The sequence below is a fragment of the Scyliorhinus torazame genome, unplaced genomic scaffold (assembly GCF_047496885.1).
Source record: "Scyliorhinus torazame isolate Kashiwa2021f unplaced genomic scaffold, sScyTor2.1 scaffold_572, whole genome shotgun sequence".
NCBI classification, from domain to species: Eukaryota; Metazoa; Chordata; class Chondrichthyes; order Carcharhiniformes; family Scyliorhinidae; genus Scyliorhinus; species Scyliorhinus torazame.
In genome coordinates, this window is record NW_027308299.1 from 809 (window position 1) to 28,113 (window position 27,305).

Consider the following 27,305-nt stretch of genomic DNA (forward strand, 5'->3'; position numbering starts at 1 on the left):
TAGATACACAATGGGAAGAATGATCAGCTGTGTTTTAAACCTCTCCAGTGTTGTTCACAACATATCAGTTTCTAATTACTGCAGTAATTTAGTTTGCCATTTAATTCATTGCATTACAATTAGCTTTGCTATTTCAACCGAACATCCTTGTTTGAACATTAAGTATTGTGTTTCATCACACAACTAATGCTTGAGAATTTTTCTGTTCTACCTTAATGAAGACCTTAAAATCTTTCTTTTCAGTTTCATCTCAATGCTTTCTATCAAAGGATATGGAACATGCCTCAAGAGTGGCAGTGTGAAATTGAAGTCTACAAAGCAACGTACCATTTCATCTTCGCCCAGAAGAATTTCTTTACTGGTAAGTGAATGTGAATTGGATAAAAATTTGTAAATTACAATTGGTATACACTCTTACCCCATCACAGCTTTAGCTGTGTGTGTATTCGGCATGCACACGGGGCCATCTCCAATGGTATTGCACATGTGTTGACAAGCGTAGTTTTCAGCGGAAGCGAGAATTAGAGGCCAGGAAACATTTTAGACTAGAATGCAGACTCTGCATTTTAAAGTCACACTTACTGTTCTTAATATAATATATAATTTGTAATTTATAACCCGTGTAATTTTTTTAAAAAATTGTTTTTATTAATGCTTTTTTCAAACAGAAATTTTACATAACTAATAACAGAAAAATAAACGAAAAATATTGAACAAAACTAGGTGGCTGTTATCATTATACAAAAAGAAAATATACATTAAATAGACAGTTCCCCCCGACTTCCGGTTGCGGTGATGCACTGCTAAGCCGCACGTTTCGGCAGCTCCCATTCTAACGGACTTTTGGGCTCTTATCGGGAGCCCCAACGGAATTTTTTTTCAACCTAACCCAGTGTGGGGTGACGAAGGAAGGAGTCCCCCCGGGTGTGTATGGAAAGGAGCGGCAGTAGTGGCCAGATTGCGAAGGATCCTTTGGAGCAGCGGCAGAGAAGAGAAGGGAGAAGCAAGATGGCGGCGGATGGAGCCCAGATGGTATGGGGCCCGGACCAGCAGGAGTTTCTCTGACGATGTGTGGAGGAGCTTAAGAAAGAGGTGCTGGCGTCGATGCTACTGCCCATCGAGGGACTGAAGGAAACACAAAAGGTCCAGGCGATGGAGCTCCGTGGAGTGAAGGCAAAGGCAGCCGAGAATGAAGATGAGATACAGGGCCTGGTGGTAAAAATGGAGACACACGAGGCACTACACAAGAGGTGCATAGAAAGGCTGGAAGCCCTGGAGAACAGCTCGAGGAGGAAAAACCTACGGATTCTAGGTCTCCCCGAAGGAGCAGAGGGAGCTGATGTTGGGGCTTATGTGAGCACTATGCTTCACACGCTAATGGGAGCTGAGGCCCCAATGGGCCCCCTGGAAGTGGAGGGAGCGTACCGGGTCCTCGTGAGAAGACCAAAGGCAGGTGAAACACCAAGAGCAATAGTGGTGAAGTTCCATCGATACATGGACAGAGAGATGGTCCTGAGCTGGGCCAAGAAGGCACGGAGTAGCAAATGGGAGAATGCGGTGATACGTGTGTATCAGGACTGGAGTGCGGAGGTGGCGAGAAGGAGGGCGAGATTTAACCGGGCCAAGGCGGTGCTCCATAGGAAGAAAATAAAATTTGGGATGCTGCAGCCGGCGCGATTGTGGGTAACGCATCAGGGCAAGCACCACTACTTCGAGACGGCGGATGAGGCATGGACATTCATCCAAGAAGAGAAACTGGACTAGATTTGAGAGTTTAATGTTTGGAGAGATGCAGCGAGGTGGTGGTACAGGAATGTAAAGTGGGGAAAGGGGAGGGCTATTGTACAGCAATGTTGGACGGGGAATTTCTCTCCCCCCGATGGGGGGGACACGAAGAAATGTGGGCGCCGGTGGAAAAAGGGACAGGGAAGGGGAATGAGGGAACTGTGCCATAGGGGGCGGGGCCGAGAGGAGCGCGCGGGTATTTTCCCGCGCTATGGAAGTTATAGCAGGAAAACGGGCGAAGGAAGGAAGGGAGCCCCACACGCAGGGAGGTCAAAGAGTGAACGGGGGAAGCCGAGGTCAGCCAGAGTTAGTTGACTTCCGGAAGCAATATGGGGGGAGTAACCAAGCTAGAGGGGGATCTAGCGGGAGGGTGGGGGGAAGATTAACTGGGTTGCTGCTGCTGAGTGCAAGGGGAGCTGGCAAGAGATGAGGTGATCGGGGCGGGAAGGCGCTGCCTGGGGGACAGACGGGTGCGCGGGACCTGGATGGGGAGATGGCCTAAAAAAGGGGATGGCTAGTCGACGAGGGGGGGTAGTGAATGGCCCCCCAATCCGGCTGATCACGTGGAATGTGAGAGGCTTAAATGGGCCGATTAAGAGGGCACGGGTGTTTGCGCACTTAAAGAGACTGAAGGCGGATGTAGTCATGCTCCAGGAGACGCACCTGAAGGTGGCGGATCAGGTTAGATTTAGAAAAGGATGGGTGGGACAGGTATTCCACTCAGGGTTGGACGCGAAAAACAGAGGGGTGGCAATATTGGTGGGGGAACGTGTATCATTCGAGGCTAAGAATATAGTGGTGAACAGTGGGGGCAGATGACGAGTGGCAGACTGCAGGGAGAGGCGGTTGTGCTGGTGAATGTATATGCCCCGAACTGGGATGACGCGGGATTCATGAAGCGAATGCTGGGACGTATCCCGGACCTGGAGGTGGGAAGCTTGGTAATGGGGGGGTATTTTAACACAGTGCTGGATCCAGGGCTAGACCGGTCCAGATCCAGGACCGGGAGAAGGCCGGCAGCGGCCAAGGTGCTTAAGGGATTTATGGGACAAATGGGGGGAGTGGATCCATGGAGATTCGCCAGGCCGATGGCTAAAGAGTTCTCTTTCTTCTCCCACGTCCATAAGGTATACTCCCGGATAGACTTTTTCGTTTTGGGAAGGGCACTGATCCCGAAAGTGGCAGGAACGGAGTACTCGGCCATAGCCGTTTCAGACCACTCCCCGCATTGGGTGGATTTGGAACTAGGAGAGGAAAGGGAGCAGCGCCCACTCTGGCGACTAGATATGGGACTACTGGCGGACGAGGGGGTCTGCAGAAGGGTGAGGGGGTGTATTGAGCGATACCTGGAGGTCAACAACGATGGGGAGGTTCAGATGGGGGTAGTATGGGAAGCGCTGAAGGCGGTGGTTAGAGGAGAGCTGATCTCCATCAGAACCCACAAGGGGAAACAAGAGGGCAAAGAAAGAGAGAGAGATTAGTGGGGGAAATTTTGAGGGTGGATAAAAAATATGCGGAGGTCCCAGACGAAGGGCTATACAGAGAAAGACGAAGACTACAGACGGAGTTTGACCTGCTGACCACGGGAAAGGCAGAGGCACAGTGGAGGAAGGCACAGGGGATGCAATATGTGTATGGGGAAAAGGCGAGCCGGCAGTTAGCCCACCAACTTCGGAAGAGGATGGCGGCGAGAGAGATCGGGGGAGTTAGGGACGAAACGGGAAATATGGAGCAGAGAGCAGGGAAAGTGATCGAGGTGTTAAAGACCTTTTATGAGAGGCTGTATAAGTCCCAACCCCCGGGGGGAAAATAAGGAATGTTACACTTTCTGGACCAGCTAAGGTTCCCGAAGGTGAAGGGGCAAGAGGTGGCAGGTCTGGGGGCGCCAATCGAGGTGGATGAGGTGATTAAAGGACTGGGGAACATGCAGGCAGGGAAGGCCCCGGGACCAGACGGGTTTCCGGTGGAATTCTACAGAAAGTATATGGATCTGTTGGCCCCGCTCTTGGCGAGAACCTTTAATGAGGCTAAGGAAAGGGGGATGATACCCCCGACAATGTCGGAGGCGACGATATCGCTAATCCTGAAACGAGAGAAAGACCCACTGCAATGCGGGTCATACAGGCCTATCTCACTCCTAAATGTAGATGCCAAACTGCTGGCAAAAGTGATGGCGACAAGGATAGAGGATTGCGTCCCAGGGGTGGTGCATGACGACCAGACAGGGTTTGTAAAGGGGAGACAACTGAAAGTTAATGTACGAAGGTTGCTGGGGGTGATGGTGACGCCCTCACCGGAGGGGGAGGCAGAGATAGTGGCGGTGATGGATGCAGAGAAGGCATTCGATAGGGTGGAGTGGGACTATCTGTGGGAGGTGCTGAAGAGGTTTGGGTTCGGTGAGGGGTTTATTAGATGGGTCAGACTCTTATATGGGGCCCCGGTGGCAAGCGTAGTTACAAACCGGCAAAGATCGGGGTATTTTCGGCTACATAGGGGTACAAGACAAGGGTGTCCACTGTCCCCGTTACTGTTCGCGTTGGCAATTGAACCACTGGCCATAGCGCTGAGGGACTCTAAGAAGTGGAGGGGGGTGCTTAGAGGGGAGAGGAGCACCGAATGTCGCTCTACGCAGATGATCTACTGCTATACGTTGTGGACCCGGTAGAGGGGATGCCAAAAGTAATGCAGATACTTAAGGAGTTTGGAGAGTTCTCGGGATACAAACTAAATATGGGGAAGAACAAGCTTTTTGTAATGTACCCCGGGGAACAGGGAAGGGGGATAGATGCTCTGCCGCTGAGGAGAATGGAAAGGAACTTCCGATACCTGGGGATCCAGGTGGCCAGGAACTGGGGAACCCTGCATATACTTAACCTGACGCGACTGGTGGAGCAGATGGAGGAGGCCTTTAAGAGGTGGTATATGGTGCCGCTGTCGCTGGCGGGCAGAGTGCAGGCAGTTAAAATGGTGGTCCTCCCGAGGTTTCTTTTCGTGTTTCAGTGCCTCCCCATCCTGATCACAAAGGCCTTTTTAAAAAAAATAGACAGGAGCATTACGAGCTTTGTGTGGGCAGGAAAGACCCCGAGAGTAAAGAGGGGGTTCCTGCAGCGCAGTAGGGACAGAGGGGGACTGGCGCTGCCGAGTTTGAGCGACTACTACTGGGCCGCCAATGTGTCGATGGTCTGTAAGTGGATGAGGGAGGAAGAGGGAGCAGCGTGGAAGAAGCTGGAGATGGCGTCCTGTAAGGAAACAAGCCTAAAAGCACTGGTGACGGCGCCACTGCCGTTCTCCCCGAAAAGGTACACCACAAACCCAGTGGTGGTGGCAACCTTGTGGATCTGGGGGCAGTGAAGGCGACACAGGGGAGTGACGGGTGCCTCGGTGTGGTCCCCGATAAGGAATAACCACAGGTTTGTCCCAGGGAGGATGGATGGGGGGTTCCAGTGTTGGCAACGAGCAGGAATTAGGAAGCTGAGGGACCTGTTTATAGACGGGACGTTTGCAAGTCTGGGAGCGCTAGAAGAAAAATATAAGTTGCCCCCGGGGAACGCCTTCCGGTATATGCAAGTGAGGGCATTTGCGAGGCAACAGGTGAGGGAATTTCTGCAGCTCCCGACGCAGGGGATCCAAGATAGAGTGATCTCTGGGGTATGGGTCGGAGAGGGCAAAGTGTCTGAAATATACCGGGAGATGAGGGACGAGGGGGAGGCGATGATAGAGGAGCTGAAGGGAAAATGGGAAGAAGAGCTGTTGGAAGAGATTGAGGAGGGGCTATGGGCTGATGCCCTAAGTAGGGTAAATTCCTCGTCCTCGTGTGCCAGGCTTAGCCTGATTCAATTTAAGGTTCTACATAGAGCACATATGACGGGAGCAAGACTGAGCAGGTTTTTCAGGGTGGAGGACAGGTGTGGGAGGTGCTCGGGAAGCTCGGCGAACCACACACACATGTTCTGGTCGTGTCCGGCACTGCATGAGTTCTGGGGGGGCGTGGCAAGGGTAATTTCAAAGGTGGTGAAGGTCCGGGTCAAGCCAGGCTGGGGGTTAGCTATATTTGGGGTTGCGGAAGAGCCGGGAATGCAGGAGGCGAAAGAGGCCGATATTTTGGCCTTTGCGTCCCTCGTAGCCCGGCGTAGGATTCGACTCATGTGGAAGGAAGCGAAACCCCCAGGCGTGGAGGCCTGGATAAACGACATGGCAGGGTTCATAAGATTGGAACAAATAAAATTTGTGTTGAGAGGATCGGCTCAGGGGTTCTCCAGGTGGTGGCAACCGTTCCTTGACTATCTCGCGGAACGATAATGAAAAGATAGAAATGACAGCAGCAGCAACCCAGGGGCAAGGGGGGGAGAAGCACTATTTTGTGTTTTTGCTATTTGTTTTTTTTTTTTTTAGTTGTTGTTGTTAGTTCACTATATTATTTAAATAATGTTATTTACCAGTTAATGTATAATCCCTTGTTGAGTTGTAAAAACGGAAAAATTGTTGTTTGAAAAATTTTAATAAAATATATGTTTTTTTAAAAATAGACAGTTCCCCCACCTGAGCCACCGCCCCCCCCCCCCCCCCCCGATTGCTGCTGCTGCTGACATTTTACCGCTCCCCTAGAAATTCAAGGAAAGGTTGCTATTGCCGGGAGAACCCCAGCAAGGACCCTCTCAAGGCAAACTTTATTCGCTCCAGGCTGAGGAACCCAGCCATGTCACAACCAGGTCTCCACACTCGGGGGGGGTTTGAGTCTCTCCACATTAACAAGATCCGTCTCTGGGCTACCAGGGAGGCAAAGGCCAACAACTCTGCCTCCTTCGCTTCCTGCACTCCCGGATCCTCTGACACACCAAAAATCGCTCTTGTTGGACTCGGCTTCACTCGCGTGTCCAAAATCCTGGACATAGCACTCGCAAAGCCCTGCCAGAATTCTTTAAGCGCCAGGCATGCCCAAAACATATGGACATGGTTCGTCGGATTCCTTGAACACCTCGCGCACCTGTCCTCCATCCCAAAGAACTTGCTCATTCTCGCCGTCGTCATGTGAGCCCGGTGTACCACCTTAACCTGAATTAAGCTGAGCCTGGCACATGATGCGGAAGAGTTCATCCTGCCCAGGACCACTTGCTCAAGTTACTGTTTTGAATTTCTTCGTAGTATATAGTTTATCAACCTCTATATATGTTGCATTCCAAAGACAATTTGGGCGTGATTCTCCCAGCCCCGCGCCGGGCCGGAGACTCACCGCAACCGCGCCGGGCCGGAGACTCACCGCAACCGCGCCGGGCCGGAGACTCACCGCAACCGCGCCATGCTGCCGCGCGATTCTCCAAGGTGCGGAGAATCTGTGCCATTTGCGCTGGCGCGGCACCGGTTGCGGGCCGCTGTACGAGGCCGGGCCACCGATTCTCCAGCCCGCATGGGCCGATAGTTCGCGCGGAAAAAGCAGAGACCCACCGGCCGGGGGGCGGCCTGGGGGGGGGGGCGGGCGGCTCTGGGGCCCTCCAATGCGGTCTGGCCCGTGATCGGGGCTCACCGATCGGCAGGCCGGCCTCTCCCTCCCCTGGCCTACTTTGTTGCGCGTCCGGCCCCAGAACCCCTGCGCCATGTTGCGTCGCAGCCGGCGCGTTACGTAAAGCCATCGCGCTGTTGCTCTTTTTAGCCTTAGTTTTATTACCTCTGATTATGTCACCTTTGCTCACGAGTCGCCAGGTATCTTTCTGATACCGCCACGTGGTTCAAGCTCGAGTTATGATTAATAAGTCAGCACACCGCTTAGTAAGATTGAAATCAACGGTCATTTATTATATACAACAATTAATGCTTACACAATAATCCTACTATCTATATAGAAACCTATCACTACTGGCCAATACTTAACTTTAGGAAGGGCCCACCAGGTCAGGGAAACAAATGGCTTATCGAATCGGATCTGGCCCGCGGGATTCAAAAAGGCTGATACAGGTCGATGGCTAGGAGTCTTTATCGGGTAGCAATCGCTGGAGTCAGACTTACTGTTTCTGGTCGATGTTCTTGCGAAGGTCTCGAGCAGGTGAAGAAGGGAGAGAGAGAGAGATCTGAACTTGGCCCCTCACTTTATAGGGCCCAGGGGCTTCCCGCCTCTCGGGGCGGCCCTTGACCCTGAGTCCCAAGTGATTGGACTTGTTCCCAATCTCTGGGTTCGATATGTCCAATAACGGGGCGATTCCTCGATCGGGGGGTGGTCGTTCACCTGTCTTTGTTTCGGCCACTGCAGGCGCCGACAGGTCTGGTCCGGCATTCAATTGCTAATATGTTGCAATTGTTCCCGGGGATAGCCAATTAAACTGCAGATGTATGGGTTGATGTGCTGCTAATAGTCTTGAGTATCGATCTGGGCCGACTTCCCCAGAGCCGAATACGCTATTCTGTCTGCAGCTGTCCGTTTGTGTCCTGTTGGCTGCTTTTCCCATCAGCCTTTTCGGTTAGCCATTTTAAATCGGGTTTTGGCCAAATTAATAGGGAATCGGCCATTTTAGGTGGCTACAGCGCATGCACGGTTTGGCGCCACCCCCAGTGCACGCCAGGAAGTGAGGCTTGAGCGGCATGAACAGCTCCAGCACCATGCTGGCCCCCTGTGGGGGCCAGAATCGCTAGTGGCCACGCCCGCGACGGCGTTCACGACGGCGCGGACACTCTGTCCCGCGATCGAAGAATCGCGCCCCATATGTTTGGAAATTGTCTACAGCCTTTATTTGTTAAGATCGATGTGAAGAATTAATTTGATGCATATGTTATGTTTTGACTTAATAATGGAACTATTTCTCTGGGACTCTGAGGAATTTCCACAAAATGTACAGCTGCTGATGAAAGCAGCCCTGTGTAAATTCATTCTTTAAATTTTAGGTGGTATTTTCCCAAATAGTTTGATTCTTTGGTTAAGTCGACACTTAAAATTTATATCAAGTAGTTTGCACTTTTCACCCATCCCTTTTTGGTTATCATTTGTATTTTAACATGACCCTGAAACGTAAAATTATTCATGTTTATCAAAGGTTGGGAAATCTGTAGTTCACCATGAGCCTCTAATCATTCTATCAAGCATGGGTCATCACACATGATGCTCATCATGTATTTCAGGTATTTTTGTACAGCACAGAATACTAAGGCTCGCAAGTTAAAATGGTTTCATAGGTTGAATAATACATTGAAACACTAAGATGCTGAGTATAGTACTTCACAATAAAAATAAAATCACTCCACAAGAGGTTAAAATTCCCATTTGAGAATGTACTTCTTACAGCTTGATAAGCAGCAGGACTTTTGCATAAAATTCTTCTGTGGCACTTCACAACCTGATGTTTTACGTGGAAGATGCAAATTTTGAATACAGCCAGAGTATTTGGATCTCTTGTCAGAACAAAAGACGAGAACAGTCTGTGCTGTGATTTATGCCGTGGGACTTTCTTTTTTTTTAACCACCCTTTTCAATCAACTCATGCACCATTTAAGGTTGGGTGTCAATCTCTCGGTATTGCGTAGTATTTATAGCACAGAAGCAGGCTACTTGGTCCAACAAATTCATGCTTGTGTTTATGCCCCACACAAGCCTTATCTTGCTCCTCATCTAACTCCTTCAATGTAACCTCTTATTTTTCCTTCATGTGTTCCTTTTAGCTTCCCCTAACATACAATGCTAGTTGCCTCAACCATACCGTAGGTAGTTCCACATTGTGGCCACTCTGGGCAAATAAATTTCTCCTGAATTCATTATTACATTTATTTACAGTTAACTTGCATTTACGGCATGTAGTTCAGGATTCCCTCACAGGAGAAACATCTTTGTGTCTATCCTATCAGATCTTTTCATTACCTTAACCTCGATCAGGTCACCCAACAATCTGCTCCTTTCAAAAAGCAAGAGCACCAGGCTGTTCAGTTTTTCCTGTTCAGCACAATCTGTCAGTTCCGGTATCATCATAGTACCTTTTTTGCACCTGTTTTTTTATTTGTTCATGGGATGTGGGCATCGCTGCTTGGCCAGCATTTATTGCCCACACCTGAGGGCACTTAAGAGTCAACACATTGCTGTGGATCTGGAGTCACATGTAGGCCAGACCAGGTAAGGATGGCAGATTTCCTTCGCTGAAGGACGTTAGTGAACCAATGAGTTTTTATGAAAATTGACAATGGTTTTATGGTCATCATTAGACTTTTAATTCCAGATTTTTATTGAATTCAAGTTCCACCAGCTGCTCTGGTGGGATTCAAACTCATGCCCACAGAGCATTACCCTGGGTCTCTGGATTACTAGTCCAGTGACAATACCACTACACCACTGCCTCCACTTCTACAAGTGTCCCGATATCTGTTTTACAATATGGAGACGAGAGCAGTTGCCTGTACTCCCAAATGTGGTCCAACCAAAGCTCTTAGCAAAAGAAGGGGTAGTTGAGACACCAGATGGGCTAAAAATGAATAACAGCATATATTGGAATGGCTGGGAGTACTTGAGGTTGAGGATGTACTTGATAGGCTGTCGATCCATAAAATTGATAAAACACTTGGACCGGATTAAATGAATCCAAGGATACTGAGGTAAATAAGGGTGGAAACTACGAGGCACTGGTCATATTTTTCCAATCCTCCTTAGCTATAGGGGTGGTGCAAGAAGATATGCGAATTCCAAATACTACACCCCTATTGAAAAAATTATGTAAGCATAAGCCCAGCAAAAACATGCCAGTCAGTTTACCCCCTGTGGTGGGAAAGCTTTTAGAAATGATAATCCAGGACAAAATTAACAGTCACCTCATCAAACATGGATTAATTAAGAAAAATTAGCTTGGATTTGTTAAGGGAAAATTGCTTTACCAATTTGATTGAGATTTTGATGAGGTAGCTGAGATGGTCGATGAAGATGATGCAGTTGACGTGGTGTACATGTGCCTACACTGGCTTTCCAAATGAGCAATTCACCTAATGGCAATCAGTGCCCTGCTTTTTCTCTATAACCTTGCTCATTTTTCTTTTTCAGGTGGCAGTCTAATTCCCTTTCGACTGCCTTGGTTGAACCTGCCTCCACCACATACTCAGGCACTGTGTTCCAGACATTAACCACTTGCCTGAAAAAGTTTTTTCTTGTGTCACTTTTGCTTCTTTTGCCAATTGTTTTTAATCTGTGCCCTCTCATTCTGAATCCTTCCATGAGTGGAAAAGCTTTTCTCTATCTACTTTGTTTAGGTCCTCATGACTTTAAATTCCTCTATCAAACCTCCTCTCCGCTTTCTCAAAGGAAATGAGTCCCAACCTCTCCAAACTATCTTCATAACTGAAGCTCCTCACCCCTCAAACCATTCATGTGAATCTTTTCTGCACTCTTTTCAATGGTTTCACATCTTTCCTAAAGTGTGGCATCCAGAACAGGATGCAGTACTCCAGCTAAGACTGAACGATTATCATGTACAAGTTCAACATAACCTCCTTGCTCGTTTACTCTAAGCTCATATTAATAAAACTTAGGATACCGTATGCTTTATTAACTGCTTAACGGTCTTATTAACTTATGTTGCTATTGTTAGTGATTTTTGTTTCTTCTGAGAAGCATGTGTCCTCCTCGCTCTTCTGACCAAAAAGTACTGCTTTGCGGTCCCCTATACTGATTCATTTATCAGTTACACACTAATTCTGTGAGTTTATTAATGTCACCTGTACTGTATTTTGTCAACGCCCTTCTCTTCATTAACTAACTACCTGCCCAATTTAATGTCATCCACAAATTTTCAAATTATACTCCCAATTTCAAATCATTTATGTAAATAAATAATCGGTGGACACCAGTGATCACAAAACTGATTCTTGTGGAACAATACTTCATAAATTGTGCCAGTTTGAAAAGCTACCTCTGACCCTCTATTCTTTGTTTTTTTATTTTGTAATCAGCTAGCACTGCTGACTCCGCATATTCATGAATTTCCTATGCAGTACTTTCACAGAAGGCTTTTTGAAAATCCAAGTATATTATGTCTACTGCATTATTGTTTGACCTTTCTGATATTTCTTCAAAGAATTAAATGAGAAATAAATAAAGTTCACTTTCAAAGTGTGTGCTGGCTGCAGTTTTCAGATATTTTTCCATTACACTTTTATGTTTATTTTTGATTGTTGACGTTAATTGAAATCACTGCTTTGATTGGTTTGCACTGAGGTTAATATATAGTGAACATACATGGTTTTCCTCAAACGTCCAAGAAATTGATCAGCTTGATCGAGATGCTATAGCGCTTGACAGCAAGCACCAATTTCCAGTCTTTTAAGTTGAATTTGGTGAAGAAGGGCTACTTTAATTTTAGTTATGTTGAAAATGATCTGAAATAAAGACATTTCTTTATTTGTCACAGGATGGAAACTGTGCTTTTATCTTGCATTAATTCCGATTAACCACCTGCTTTTAACTCAAACCAACAATTATATGAACTGCATGATGTAGAAGTCCCTGAACCACCTCAGCAGCTTCATACATATATGCAAAGAGAAATCGGAAACAGCATCAACAGCATCAATGTGACAAAATGATTGCTGCATATTCCGGAAAACCTTACTGTTTTGCATGTCTGTTGATTATACAAAGAGATGTATCATGGAAGTTAACCAGCCTTTCAGATCAAAGGATCAATGCTATGCTATTAATTAAATCAGGAAATGAATCACCTTCATCTTTCAAGCAGATGAAACGAGCGGCTGAGCCTTGTTAATTTTTTTTAACAGTAGCAGCAGCTTCCTCCTCCAGCAACTCCATTATGAAAATATTTAACTTTGTTCTTCACCAGTGTCGTCTGACTTAGACGTTAGCCATTTCTCTGGACAATGCTGAAAACTGCTTCATGGTATAAGTGCATGTGTGGAATGTGCAGGAAAGGATGCTTGGCCAGATTTCCCGTCATCGCACCCATAACTAAAAGCTGGCGACAGAATAAATGTTCACCCTGTAGTGCAGACATTTTTTCGATATAAACATTTTCATCTCTTATCTATAATTAAGCAGAACACTTCTGACTGCTGCATTGGCTTCTTTAATTTTACGTTTTCAGATCAGATTGAAGTTTTTGAATGTGTTGTCACCGTGCAAATCTGCGCTTGTCTTTCCCAGAACTCTGTTAGATCAGGTGTCTGTTGTTACCAAAATATTGAAATCGCTCATCAATGTCACACATTACATCTCACATGACTGCCTGAAAAGTAAACGCCTTCCTTGTTTTTAATGGCCTGTCCTACACATTTTGACATAGTTAATCCTGCCATTCTCCTCCTCCCCTATCCGCACTCACCTGTTTGATTCTTATTTAATTGTAGCCAGTGTATCTCCTGTGATGACTTCTCTTCCCACTTTTGAATTGTTTCCTTTAAGGTGTCTCTTAAGGATCTCTCCTTTATTCCCTCATAGCAGCACGGTAGCATTGTGGATAGCACAATTGCTTCACAGCTCCAGGGTCCCAGGTTCGATTCCGGCTTGGGTCACTGTCTGTGCGGAGTCTGCACATCCTCCCCGTGTGTGCGTGGGTTTCCTCCGGGTGCTCCGGTTTCCTCCCACAGTCCAAAGATGTGCAGGTTAGGTGGATTGGCCATGAAAAATTGCCCTCGGATGCTCCGGTTTCCTCCCACAGTCCAAAGATGTGCAGGTTAGGTGGATTGGCCATGAAAAATTGCCCTTAGTGTCCAAAATTGCCCTTAGTGTTGGGTGGGGTTACTGGGGTTAGGGTGGAGGTGTTGACCTTGTGTAGGGTGCTCTTTCCAAGAGCCGGTGCAGACTCGATGGGCCGAATGGCCTCCTTCTGCACTGTAAATTCTATGTATTTCTCATCTCAATAGAGGCTGAGAATTCAGCCACGAGTAATTCCTCTCTTAAATCCCCAAATCCTGTCCACTATCTACAAAGCAGAAGTCAAGAATGTGATGGAATCTCTCCAGATGCGTGGATAAGTGGAGCCCCAACAACACTCAAAAAGCCAACACCATCCAGGACATAGCAGCCCACTTAATTAGCCATGATTCATCACCTTAAACACTCACTGCCTCCACCATTTAGAAGACCCACTGCAGCTGCTCACCAATGCTCCTTTGACAGCATCAGGTAAACCCACAACCTCTACCACCGAGAAGGACAAGTGCAGCAGATGCCTGGGAACAACACTGCATGCATGTTCCCCTCCAAGTCTCACACTGACTTGGAACTGTGTAGCTTTTATTTCACTGTTGCTGGGTCAAAATCACTATGGGTATACCTACACAATATTGATGCAGTGGTTCAAAAAGACAGTCACCACCTTCTCAAGGGAAATTAGAGATGTGCAATAAATGCTGGCTGTAATATCCTGCATGGGACTTATGGGGCGGTAATGATTATCTCCCTCTTGGTTCCTGCGGATTACGAGCTCCCCCGGGGAGAGGCGGTGGAACTCAATTTAACATTGTACAAAAGATCGACCAGTAAGACACCAACCAGAAAGAAAGACCCAGCAGGGATCTACCGGGAAGTATAAATACAATTATTGTAAATAAATCGAAGTTCTTTATTTTACATGGTGTGGACTCCCCATGTCCTTATTAAACTGGCTTTGCCAGTGACGTTAAGACATCATGAATGAATTAAAAGGCAATCTACTTGCTGCCTATCAGAGATACTATCTGAAAACACAGCATCAGTTTTTGCATACGATACTGACACACAGCTCTACCTCACCAACACCTCTTTACAGTCTTCCATTGTCTCTAAATTATCAGACTGCTTGTCTGCCATTGGGAAGACCAAAGTCATTGTCTTCTGTTACTGCTACAAACTCAGTTTCCTAGCTACTGGCTCCATTTCTTTCCTGGCACCTTAGGCTGAACCAGTTTTGGAACCTTAGTGTCACATTTGACTTGAAGCTCCCCAGGGCAGCACGGTAGCACAAGTGGATAGCACTGTGGCTTCACAGCGCCAGGGTCCCAGGTTCGATTACCCGCTGGGTCACTGTCTGTGCGGAGTCTGCACGTTCTCCCCGTGTGTGCGTGGGTTTCCTCCGGGTGCTCCGGTTTCCTCCCACAGTCCAAAGACGTGCAGGTTAGGTAGATTGGCCATAATAAATTGCCCTAAGTGACCAAAAGGGGTTAGGAGGGGTTATTGGGTTATGGGGATGGGGTGGAAGTGCGGGCTTAGGTGGGTTGGTGCAGACTCGATGGGCTGAATGGCCTCCTTCTGCACTGTATGTTCTATGTTCTGAGCATTCGATCAGATGTTCGCACGTCACTAAGACTGCCAATTTTCACCCGATTTTCTCCCTGCTTCTTTACTAAAACCTCAACCTTTGTTACCTCTAGATTTGGCTATTCTCTCCACTCCTTACTGATCTCCCACATTTGAACTTGCGTAAAAACCTAAGGTCATCCAGTTCTCTGCTGCTCTTGTACGTACTTGCCCTCAAGCTCTGTTCATCACCCCTGTGTTCGGTAATCTACATGGGCTCCCACTTAAACAATGCTTCAATTTTAAAATTCTGTGCTTTGTTTTTAAATCCTTGGATGCCCTGTAATCAACCAGGATATTTCCCAAGAGTGAAGCGCAAAGCTTGGTGAAAGAATGAGATTCAAATTTGTATAACGGAATTATTTTAATCAGAATATCATGAGGGTGACATTAGAACGTAACTTATTGCTTTCTAGAACTGTGTTCGTAATTTTGAGTTACAACTCTTCAAATTTGTTCATATCAAGTGTTTTAAGTTTTTTAAAAACTGCTAGTGTCTTAATATGTGGTTACTAATTACTACGCTTGGCTTCCAAACTGTTTATTGCGTATTAATGGTGTTTAATTTGTTGGACGTTAGCTGGCAATTCACCTTGAGCTGCTATCAAGAAATATGTACAAAACTGTTGTCATTGGGTTAGGAGGTGTAAGTTTGTAAATGTGAATGAATATACAAATGTGTAAAGATTTATAAAAAAAAAAAAAAAAATGTTTAAAATAAATTTAGAGTACCCAATTAATTTTTCCAATTAAGGGGCAATTTAGCGTGTTCAATCCGACTACCTTGCACATCTTTGGGTTGTGGGGGCGAAACCCACACAAACACGGGGAGAATGTGCAAACTCCACACAGACAGTGACCCAGAGCCGGGATCGAACCTGGGACCTCGGCGCCGTGAGGCATCAGGGCTAACCCTCTGCGCCACCGTGCCGCCCTCCAAATGTGTAAAGATTACCGTCACCAATTGGATTTCTGGAATAGAGCATCCACCTCAATTAGATTCCTGCTGATGGATAATTTCTGACGGCATCCAATTGAAATTGAGAGACCATTTTCTTCACTTATACTTCATTACTCATACTGTACCTTCCCTTCATTTTGTATTCTTGCAGCTTTTCACCACAGGGCTTTTCAGGGATGTTTTGCAGTGTCATCAGAATAAACTATAAATCAGATTCTCCTCATGGCGCAGAGGTCCCAGGTTCGATCCCGGTTCTGGGTCACTGCCCGTATGGAGTTTGCCCCCACAACCCCAAAGATGTACAGGGTACGTGGATTGGCCATGCTAAATTGCCCGTTAATTGAAAAAAATTAATTGGGTACTCTGAATTTATTTAGAAATAAATAAATAGATAAATAAATCAGATTCTCAAGCTCAGTTTTAAAAATTGATATTCCTTTAAATTAAATCCCAGGGATTGCAAATAGCTCGAGCTGTAGGCTCCTTGGTATATTTGAAATTCACTTTGAAAGAAATCCAGGGTTTTCATGAGCGATTGTCAACATTTTAAATATTTTAGAACTATATGTGACTCTTGTGTATTCCTGTTTTCAAAGATTTAATACAGGAATGGGCAAGTGATAGTGCCCCTGACATCTACTCATTTGTTCCATACACTTGGAAGTTAAAAGTAATGTTCCATCAGTTTGAGATGATATGGGCAGCAAACCAACACAACTGGATAGACTGCTCTACCAAACAACAAGAAAATGGTAAGAAAATGTAACCCTTCATAAAAAATAGTTGAAACTTATTATTTTACATACATTTGACCATCAACTTCGTTAGGAGACAACTTATTATTTTATATACATTTGACCATCAACTTCGTTAGATTAAAAATTACATCTTACTGTGACCATAGATGCTGATGTTTCCATTTTTAGCTTGCAATTTTAACTGTTTCAAATAGTTATGTATAATGTTTATGACATTTAGACTTGTTGATTTTCCTGAACACTATTCAGCACGAGCCTAAAAAGAAAGCGAAGTGCATTTATCTGTAGATTTATTTAATCAGGAAAGCTTGCAAAATGTTTTTATTCTTTATGCTTTCATGGGATGGGGGCATTGTTGGAAAAGTATGCATTTGTTACCCATCACTGATTGCCCTTGAGTACCTTGCTCGACTATTTCTAGAGAGTAGTTAAGAGTTAACCGCATATTGTGGGTCTGGACTTGCATGTAGATCAGGCCAGGTAAAGATGGCAAATTTCCTGCCCTGAAGGATATTAGTGAATTAGATGGTTTTTACAACAATTAATGATAATTTCATGGTCGCCATAATTGAGACTAGCTTTACATTCCAAATTTTATTTATTGAGTTCAGATTCCACAAGCTGCCGTGGTGGGATTTGAACCTGTGTCCCCAGAGCTTGAGCCTCTGGAATATTAGTTCAGTGACAGTACCGCCACACTACTATCTCCCCAAAATTGATTATATGAATGATACAAAAGGTTGTTTGAAATTTCAGATAGCGTTTAATTATCGACGAAAGCACTGGCTTAATTTTGTTCCTTTTTAAAAAATAAGATAAACACTTCTTTATTGCAAAACATGACTCTTTGCTGGTATTACGTTCAGGGTGATCATTAGAATTAGATCCTAAGAAGGACTTGTATGATACAAAAGCACTTCTGGGGCGAAATTCTCCGTTATCGGCGCGATGTCCGCCGACCAGCGCCAGAAACGGCGCAAATCCCACCTGCATCACGCCGCCCCAAACGTCGCTAAGTCTCCGGCCCGGAATGGGCTAGCAGCGACGTGACGCTATCCCCGCTGGCTCACGTGGTTCACGCTGCACAGCGTGACGGCTCAAAAGACGCGCTGCTCCCCCCACCCGACCAGAAGACCCGACCGGATGGCCACCCGTCGCTCAGCCCCGAGGTTCCAGTCCCGCGACATTGAGGCTCTCCTGGACGCAGTGGAGCAGAGGAGGGAGGCCCTGTATCCCGGACACGGCCGCAGAGTTGCCCCACGCCACAGCCTCCCGGTCCTCAGGTCCGCCAGCCAGTTCCAGGGCCCTTCCCTCATGTTCGGTCAGTGGCCTCTCATCAGCTGGGCCTCCTCCAGTCGTCACATGCTCCCTGGTGTTGTGTGCGCGCTTCTCCTGTGGGGGGTGGTGGCAGGGGTAAAAGGCAAGATTGGATGGGCGGAGACGAACCGCCACCCCAAAGTGCCATGGACTCAGAGTCGGACGATGCGCACGACACAACGCCACTGCTGTCACCAACACCCTCCACCATCGCAGAGACGCTCACCTCGGTTGGGCACTTTAGTGATGAGGCGTCTGGTACACTCACTGGTGCGCACAACACAGCCGTCCCGGTACAGCAGGTGGAGGTAGGAGCAGCAGAGGGGCCGGGCGATCGGAGGGCAGCCCGGCGCCAGCGAACATCTGCCGCCCAGATGGATCCCAGGTCCCTGGAGTTCCCACACCCACCCATAGGTCCGATGCAACCACCAAACCTGAGACGAGCGAAGAGGGTGACGGCCAGCTTGTGGCGGCTGCAGTCGCAGGTGGAGGAGTCCACCCACGTCCAGGAGCTGGCAGTGGTGCCGGTCATGCGTGCCACCCAGGCCGACACCACACGGGTGGCGTCCGCGGTGGAGGCAATGGTTGAGACGGTGTCAGACATGGGAGCGGTTTGCGAGGCCTGGGGCTTTCCGTGCAGGCGGCGTCTGTGGCCCAGGACATGGCTGCCCTCTCACAGGAGGCCATGAGCCAGCGCCAGCGGCAGATGGCAGAGGGGCTCAACGTGGCACAGTCTCTGCAGGCCATGGCCCAGTCTCAGCAGGCCAAGGCCCAGTCTCAGCAGGCCATGGCCCAGTCTCAGCAGGCCATTGCTGAGGGCATCGGCGCCATTGCCCATGTGCTAGCCGGCGTCGCACAGTCACAGACAGGGATTGCCAACTCCCTGAGCTCCATGGCTGCAAACCTGCAGACCCTTGTCGATACCAGCACGGGCCTCCAGGACTGGCAGCGCCAGATGTCGGGGGGGCGTCGGATGGCCAGTCCGTTCGCATACCCCACCCATGTAGAGGCCTGGGGGCCATCGGGCTCCCCGAGGGAGGAGCAGGTGCTGGGGCCTGTTCCGGGTCCCATTGTAGGGGAGGTCCCGGAACACCTCAACACCTCGGGCTCCCCCCCTTCTGTCCCAGGTGCATCTGGTGGGCAACGGGCAGGACAGGCTGGCAGCTCGCCATCCCAGTCGCCCGGGCCGCAGCCTGGCCCATCTAGGCCAGGACGCCCCAGGAAACGGCCGCCAAAGGGATCCCGTGTCAGAGGGCAGGAATCACAGGCGTCCACCTCCAGTTCTGCTGTACCGTCTGGGGAACCACCTAGGCGTAGTCAAAGGGCCTGTAAGGCCAAACAATTAGACACTGAGTAAGTTGGCACGGGTGCAGGGCACAGATGAGTTTTAGGGGCTAGGGCACGTGCATGAACTCCTTTGGTTATTAAAGTCAATGTTACACCTACAGAAGCTGCCTTTGTGCTCTGTCCAAAGCGTGCGGGGGTGTCATGTACGTTGAGCGCAAGTGTGTGTGTGAGGGGTGGTCTTACCTCAGCCCCAGGTGAGTCTGCCCCCTTCCCCCTGGGCCGCCATCAACATCCCCCGGGCAGAGGACGGGACCGTGCGCTGCAGTGTCACAGCAGCATGCAGGGATGGTCCGGGTGGATGGTGGTACTGTGGCCATGGGTCAGACATAGTCGCACGATGTGGAGCCAGGAGCTCATCGTAGGGCGGGTTGTCATCATCCTCCATGGCCTGCAATAGACACGCGTCCACCGGCAACTGTGTGAGCCCGGCCGTTGTGCCGCAGGTGGATCGGCAATGGGGGGGTGGTGTGCATGCGGGTGGGGTGGGTGGGGTTGGGGAGGGGGGTGAGGGTGCTGGGTGGGTGGATGGGTGGGGGGTGTGGGTGGTCGGGTGTTGCCATGGTGTGCGGTCTGTGGCCATACTACCCGATTCCCACGCCCATCTAGTCAGTGAAGCGGGCGTCTATCAGCCTGTCGCGTGCCCGCTGGCCCAGCCGGTAACGGTGGACAGCCACCCGCCCGTGTCTAGCCCGTCTGCCCTGACCATTGCCCCCATCCCCCTCATCTGGGGAGGACTGCGCCTCTTGCTGCTGCTCCTCCACTCCGCCATCCTCTGCTTGCGACACATCGCCCCTCTGCTGGGCTATGTTGTGCAGGACGCAGCACACCACAAAGATGCGGCCGACCCTATCTGACCGAAACTGGAGGGCACCCCCAGAGAGGTCCAGGCACCTGAAATGCATCTTCAGCACGCCAAAGCCCCTCTCTATCACTCCCCTTGTCGCTACATGGGCATCATTGTAGCGGTTATCCGCCTCATTGCGTGGCCTCCGTATAGGCGTCATCAGCCACGATCGCAATGGGTAGCCCCTGTCGCCCAGCAACCAGCCCCTCAGCCGGGGATGGCGTCCCTCGTACATGCCGGGGATGTATGACCGCGACAACACGTATGAGTCGTGTGCACTGCCCGGGTAACGGGCGCAGACGTGCAGGATCATCATGCGGTGGTCGCAGACCACCTGTATGTTCATCGAATGGGTCCCCTTCCCATTGGTGAACACGGCCCTGTTATCTGCAGGTGGCCGCACGGCGACGTGCATCCCATCAATCGCGCCCTGGATCATGGGGAACCCGGCCACGGCAGAGAAGCCCACGGCCCGGGCATCTTGGCTGGCCCGGTCCACAGGGAAGCGGATGTAGCGGTGCGCAATGGCATATAGGGCGTCTGTCACTGCCCGGGTGCACCGATGTCTGCGATATGCCGGACAGATCCCCACTCGGTGCCTGGAATGACCCCGTTGCATAAAAGTTCAGGGCCACCGTAACCTTGACGGACACGGGGAGAGGGTGTCCCCTGCCAGTGCCACGCGGTGACAGGTGCGCCAGCAGGAGGTAGATGTGTGCCACAGTTTCCCGGCTCATCCGGAGTCTCCTCCTGCATTCCCGGCCCGTGAGGTCCTGGTATGACAGCCGGGGCCGGTACACACGGGGAGTCCTCGGGTGCCTCCGTTGCCGTGGGGCCGCGACGTCCTCCTCCCCTTCCTCGTCCGGTCGGTCAGGTGTCCCTCCAGCCTGGTTGGCTGACGCCTGCCCCTCTGCGGCAGCCTGCGCCGCCTCTCTGGCACACTCCTCATCCTCCTCCTCATCCAGGGCAACATGGACATTAGCGGCTGCCGCCACGGCGGCCAACATCGCTGGCTGACCGGAAAACATGACGGCCTGTGTGGGGGGGGGGGGGGGGGGGGGGGGGGGGGGGGGGGGGGAACGACGACATGTCATCATTGCCCATACCCCCCCCCCCGCCCCCCTTAGCCAGGTGGCATGGACCGCATGGATCCGACTGTTGGAGGCTGGCACCTGGCCAGGTGGACCAACTCACTTGCCCTCGCACCCCCTCTCCCCGGCACGGACCCTGTCCCCCGGCATGACCCCCCCTCCCCGGCACGGACCCCGTCCCCCCTCTCCGGCAATGACCCCCCCCCCCGTCCCCATTCCCGGCACGGACCGTCCCCCCGTCCGCCTCCCCGGCACGGACCCCCCCCCTCCCCGGCATGTACGTGCCCCCCCCCCCGGCACGGACAACCCCCCCCCCCCCTCCCCGGCACGGACCCCTGTCCCCCCCCGTCCCTCTCCCCGGCACGGACCCCCCCGTCCCCCTCCCTGGCAGTCATCCTCCCGTCTCCGGCACTCACCCCCCCCTCCCGGCACTCCCCCAGAGCCCAGCCCACTTTAACCCCCCCCCCCCCGCCGCGCGCACACAACCCTACACACACCTCTCCCCCACACATACAAACTGCGGCCACGCCATCGCCTCTCCAGCGGCCAACTCCCCAGGCCGTCACCCACCTCCACGCTGGTCGGCGTCAACCATGAGCACTGGTTGACGCCAATTAATAGGTGGTTTGATTTACCACGGGTCACGTCGGCGGGACTTCGGCCCATCCGGACGGGAGAATATCGGCAGCCCCGAAGTCCATTGCCTTGCGCCCACCCGTGCCATTCTCCGAGGTGTGCGGTGCGATTGACGCCCCTCCGACTTTTCTCCCTTCAGTGAATTCGGCGGGCGGCGGGATTCACAACGGCCCACGGCGATTCTCCGACCCGGTGGGGGGTCGGAGAATCTCGCCCCTGATTTCAAACCAGTATTTTTCCTTTATTTGTGAAATATTGGTCATTCTTGAAAAATGAGTGGAATATTGATTTTCAACCATAGTTTCGGCTTGCATCTTATATTGTAGTTCTAGTAGTGTTTTGCTTGAGCATTGCCCGACTACCATCTAAAGTAATACATAATTTTCAAATTTCACTTCAGTGGCAAACAAGTCAGAAATGTGGTATATGAATTTCAATGCAAGTGGATAATAGGTATGCAGACCGTATATCCCAAAGACTGGCAGATCATATCAAGCAGCATGTTCTTTCTGCTGTTTGCAATGGGCAAGTTACAGACTGTACCCAACCATCCCATGCTTGCAAAAAGTCAAAACCGTGGGCGAAATTCTCCGGAAACGGCGCGATGTCCGCCGACTGGTGCCCAAAACGGCGCAAATCAGACGGGCATCGCGCCGTCCCAAAGGTGCGGAATGCTCCGCATCTTTGGGGGCCAAGCCCCAACCTTGAGGGGCTAGGTCGGCGCCAGACGAATTTCCGGCCCGCCAGCTGGCGGAAAAGGCCTTTGGTGCCCCGCCAGCTGGCACGGAAATGACATCTCCAGGCGGCGCATGCGCAGGAGCGTGTGCGGCCGCTGACAGCTTCCCACGCATGCGCAGTGGAGGGAGTCTCTTCCACCTCCGCCATGGTGGAGACCGTGGCGAAGGCGGAGGGGAAAGAGTGCCCCCACGGCACAGGCCCGCCCGCGGATTGGTGGGCCCCAATCGCGGGCCAGGCCACCGTGGGGGCTCCCCCCGGGGCCAGATCGCCCCGCGCCCCCCCCAGGACCCCGGAGCCCGCCCGCGTCGCCTTGTCCCGCCGGTAAGGTAGGTGGTTTAATTTACGCCGGCGGGACAGGCATTTTAGCGGCGGGACTTCGGCCCATCCGGGCCGGAGAATCGAGCGGGGGGGCCGCCAACCGGCGCGGCGCGATTCCCGCCCCCGCCGAATATCTGGTGCCGGAGACTTCGGCAACCGGCGGGGGCGGGATTCACGCCAGCCCCTGGCGATTCTCCGACCCGGCGGGGGGTCGGAGAATCTCGCCCAGTGTGTCCAACATTATGTGTGACTCTGCGATTGGACAACATTTGCTAAATAATCCTCAGTATGCTATGAATTATGCTGAAAACCAATTAAAAATTGTCAGTAAGGCTCACAGTGTACTGGAAACTACATATATCAGTAGCCAGAGCCCTGTTCTCTTCAGACAAATGAAACATGCACACACATTGTGTCTTTTTCAGCTCTACAGAATAAGTCACAGCCATTCGCTGGTTCATTCCTCGGGGTACTTAGCCAATCAGAGGCAAGTTACCTGGTTTAAATTTCAAACAATGCTTGGCAGTTAACCACCAGTTACCATCAACTGGTGCATTCTCCATGGCAACGCCTCTACCAATCAGAGTCCACTTGACAACCAACCTGCTCTCTTCTCATACAGTACAAATATATTGATTTTCCCTTGCATTTAATTCTTGCGAATGTCCTGATGAGTGCAAGATGAAAAGCTGTGAGAAAATGTGCCTCTTTTTTCAGCAATTCTGAAGTTATGGTAATTTTTAAATAAATCACTGGTTAGTCCTCAGCTAGAGTATTGTTTATAATATTGAATACATCAGAAAGGATGTGTAGGTCTTGGAGAGATTGCAGCAGAGATTTACTATAATAGTGATAGAGACAAAGGGACTTATGTGGATAAACTAGAGAAGCTGCATTGTTCTCCTTGGAGCAGAGAAGGTTCAGGAGATTTAATAGAAGTGTTCAAAATGATGCGAGATTTTGACAGATTAGATCGGGAGAAACTGTTTCCACTGATGGGAAGACCAGTATCTAGCGGACTAAGACTTTAATTGGCAAAAGTAGTTGAGGGGGATTGACGATTTTTATTTTTACTAGGCAAGTTATTACAACCTGGGATGCGTTGCGTGAAATTGTGCGGGAAGCAGATTCAATTTAAACTTTCTAAAAGGAATTGGATTTCTACATATGAAGAGGGAAATGCAGTGTTATGGGAACAGAGTGTAATAATTGGTGGCTCTTTCAAAGAATCAGAACAGGCATAATGGGATGAATAGTCTCCACTATGCTGCAGTTATGTGTCACTTCATTCAGTTAAATTCTCTAGCTGTTTGTTGGTAGGATTCTCTGGTTCCGTCGGCAGCGCGCCCCTGCCGGGTTTCCTGGCAGAGTGGGGTGGCTTCAATGGGAATTCCCATTGACAGCAGGTGAAACAGAGCATCGTGCCACCAGCAAATGTGTGCCGCTGAGAAACACGTGGCTGGGTGGCCGGAGAACCGCCCGTAAAATCTTTCATCGGCTACTGGGTTCTTAAACTGTGTCTGATTACTAACTTAACTCAAAATGCTACACTAACTGACGCATAATTTACCCATTTCGGAAAAATGTAACCGTAAAAGTGGAAAACATATCTTTCAATGTGAAAATTGAATATTTATTTGAGTTTAAGTTTCCTGAATTTTGGAATGTTATATGGAGATCTTCAAATATCCTGCAATTAACATAAACTTAAAAAATACATCTCAATAACTTGTGTTACTATTTCATCACAATTTTCAGTTTGAAAAAATTGTACCTTTGTGAAATTATTGACATGATTAAATACATAAAAAATGTCTTTCATAATATAAACAAACTCTCAAATAAATATTGAAGTTGATCTGAAGAGGTGCCTTTCATGTTAGCACATGTAGTGTGCATTTGAGCTACCCACTTAAACTCCATACTTGGAACAGACTCTGAGGTAGTGAGGCCTCAAATTGTGCAATCCTCCAGAATGAAGTTAAGAATTCTTTTTTCAAAATATGGCTCGCTGTGGTGGAACGTACTGTACTAAAAATACTTGTGAGTTGCCATTCTTTGACTCTAAAATAGACCAATGATGCCTGTATTTTCAAATGTCAAAAAAATTCATAATTTTGTCATGTAATATAAGTATGCTGTTTAGATTCAATAGCAACAATTAGGTACAGTACAGGCAATGTCTCCAGAGTCAGGTAATCAAGCTAATTTTTGAAGTGAACAGTTCAGTTTTGTGCTGTATCATGCCTTAAGGGCTTCTCTTCCCTGACACATTTCCAATACAATTAATTAAGTAGGTCAGTTCTAGGACAGAGAAAAAATATTACGTGCTTTTTGATACTTTGTTATAATGCTCAGCAGGACATCTAATTTTTTTCATCTATCCTGAATTTCAAGGGCCCCCTGAGAAATAGAAAGCTCAAATAATCATGGTTGAGTCTGCAGATTTTCTTTTGCAATCACCAGTCACGTAATGAGAAGACAATAGTATGAGACATGCAATAGCATCACAAATTCAAAAGGCTCAAATTTAGTTGTAAGGCTAATCTTGAACATTAAGATTGTTTTTCAAATAAAGTCCTAAGTTTGTGATCTAACTTTCCTCATTTGAATTCCAATAATTTTAAGAGATAAATAAAAATCCGTATTGCTTTTGCAGTTTGCTTTTGCGGGAGGGGTTGAAGGAAGACTGAGGCTGTGTCTAAGGTATTTGAGAAGGCAGGTTAAAATTCCAGTCATTTTAAGGATTTGAATTCAAAATGTGCCACTACCAACGGATTTGTGCACACCGAAGTGTAGCTTTAACGATGAGATAAACTATATCTGACTGCCTCTTGCTCCCTATTTTTTTTGGAATATGAGCATTGTCCAGAACTGTTAACATGTAAATGTAATTCTTTCTCTTTGCTATGCATTTGATTTTGTTTGAGAAACAGACTCAGGAAATGCAAGATTTAAAAGTTGATGTTCAAGTGTGTTTGTTTCTGATTTGTGTGGGTTATGTTCAAAACTTCTATGTTGTGGAAGAAAGCTTCCAATTGTATGCAGCAAAACCTGTTACTTAAATACTTGCAACCAGATTTAATACATTCAATAGTCTTCAGGGATTTCTAATTGCAATATTGTTGTTATTCTGTTGCAGTATATTTAGCGGCATGTGGAGAAACACTGAATATTGACTTCTCATTACCTTTCAATGACTTTGTTCCTGGGGCATGCAACACAAAATTTTGTTTGAAGGTACGTTCCACTTTATTTAGATTGCTCTCAGCAACAATTGTAATGTTACATGTAACATTACAAAATAGCCTCACACCATGAAAAATTGGCAGATACTGTTTGAATGACTTCAAACATTGCAAGATTACGTTGATCATGCTTTTCAAGTAATTGCATGTGTAAATTGAAATTCAGAGTCCATTGATCTTGTTATGTAAATTATGTGATGACAAAACAGTGGCAAAAAACATTTTGCTTGTTTTTAAAACTTTTTCCAGATTTTATGGTATAACTTACCAAGCAGATGATAATTGTCAACAACTACTTGAGTAACCAATAATCTCTGGATAGCTGCAAAGCCACTTCTAAATGTAAATACGCGCAGAATATTACTTGATTGTGTGTTCTCATAATAAACTTGAAGATGTGAATTTAACTTATTTTGAATCTTCAAGGTACGTTTTGGTAAATGGCAAATCCCCTGGTAAAATAGACATGTGAGCAAAAAGCTTACCATAAGTTTCAATATTCTAATTCTGTTGGTAGATGATAGGAATTTGAGTATTAGGAATTGTTAAGCATTCATTTAAAAAAATAGATCTGTTAGTAGTATTCTCAGGCCTATATGGTCCATTGGACTGCCTATAAAATTTTGATTGAAAAAGGTTGCGGGGAAAGTTGGTTCTATTGATTAAAAGAGCTGCTGCCCCTTTGTTGCAAATTCTCCCACCCTTCAATTTACAAGAGAGTCTGTAAGGGGAGGATTATTTTACTTCTGCTATGTTTTAAGAAAAAAATATTGTTTTGTGAATTGAATTTATTCAGTTTATTCTTTACTTTATTCTTAATGCCCATGATTTTCCAAAATTCCCTTGTTTCTAAAATGGTCACAGCAGATTGGAAGTTAGCACATGGAACTCCACTATTTAAGTAAGGAGGGAGAGAGAATACAGGAAATTGCAGGCCAGTTAGCCTCTCATTGGTATGAATGTGGTGAAAAGCTCAAATGTGACACCAAGGCTTCCAACAGCCTGCCTTCGTCTCA

At 48.3% G+C, this 27,305-nt stretch overlaps 1 protein-coding gene across 1 annotated transcript in view; it reads left to right on the forward strand.

Moving 5' to 3' along the window:
• Positions 1-243: 243 nt before the first annotated feature.
• LOC140406495 (bridge-like lipid transfer protein family member 1) overlaps positions 244-27,305 on the forward strand; it is a gene marked incomplete at both ends in the record, with an annotated part of 125,024 nt that continues 97,962 nt past the window's right edge. Inside the window, 3 exons of the mRNA XM_072494519.1 lie at positions 244-361; positions 16,589-16,744; positions 26,184-26,281. Of these exons, the coding sequence (XP_072350620.1) occupies positions 244-361; positions 16,589-16,744; positions 26,184-26,281 (372 nt within the window). The remainder of the gene's footprint in view (positions 362-16,588; positions 16,745-26,183; positions 26,282-27,305) is intronic.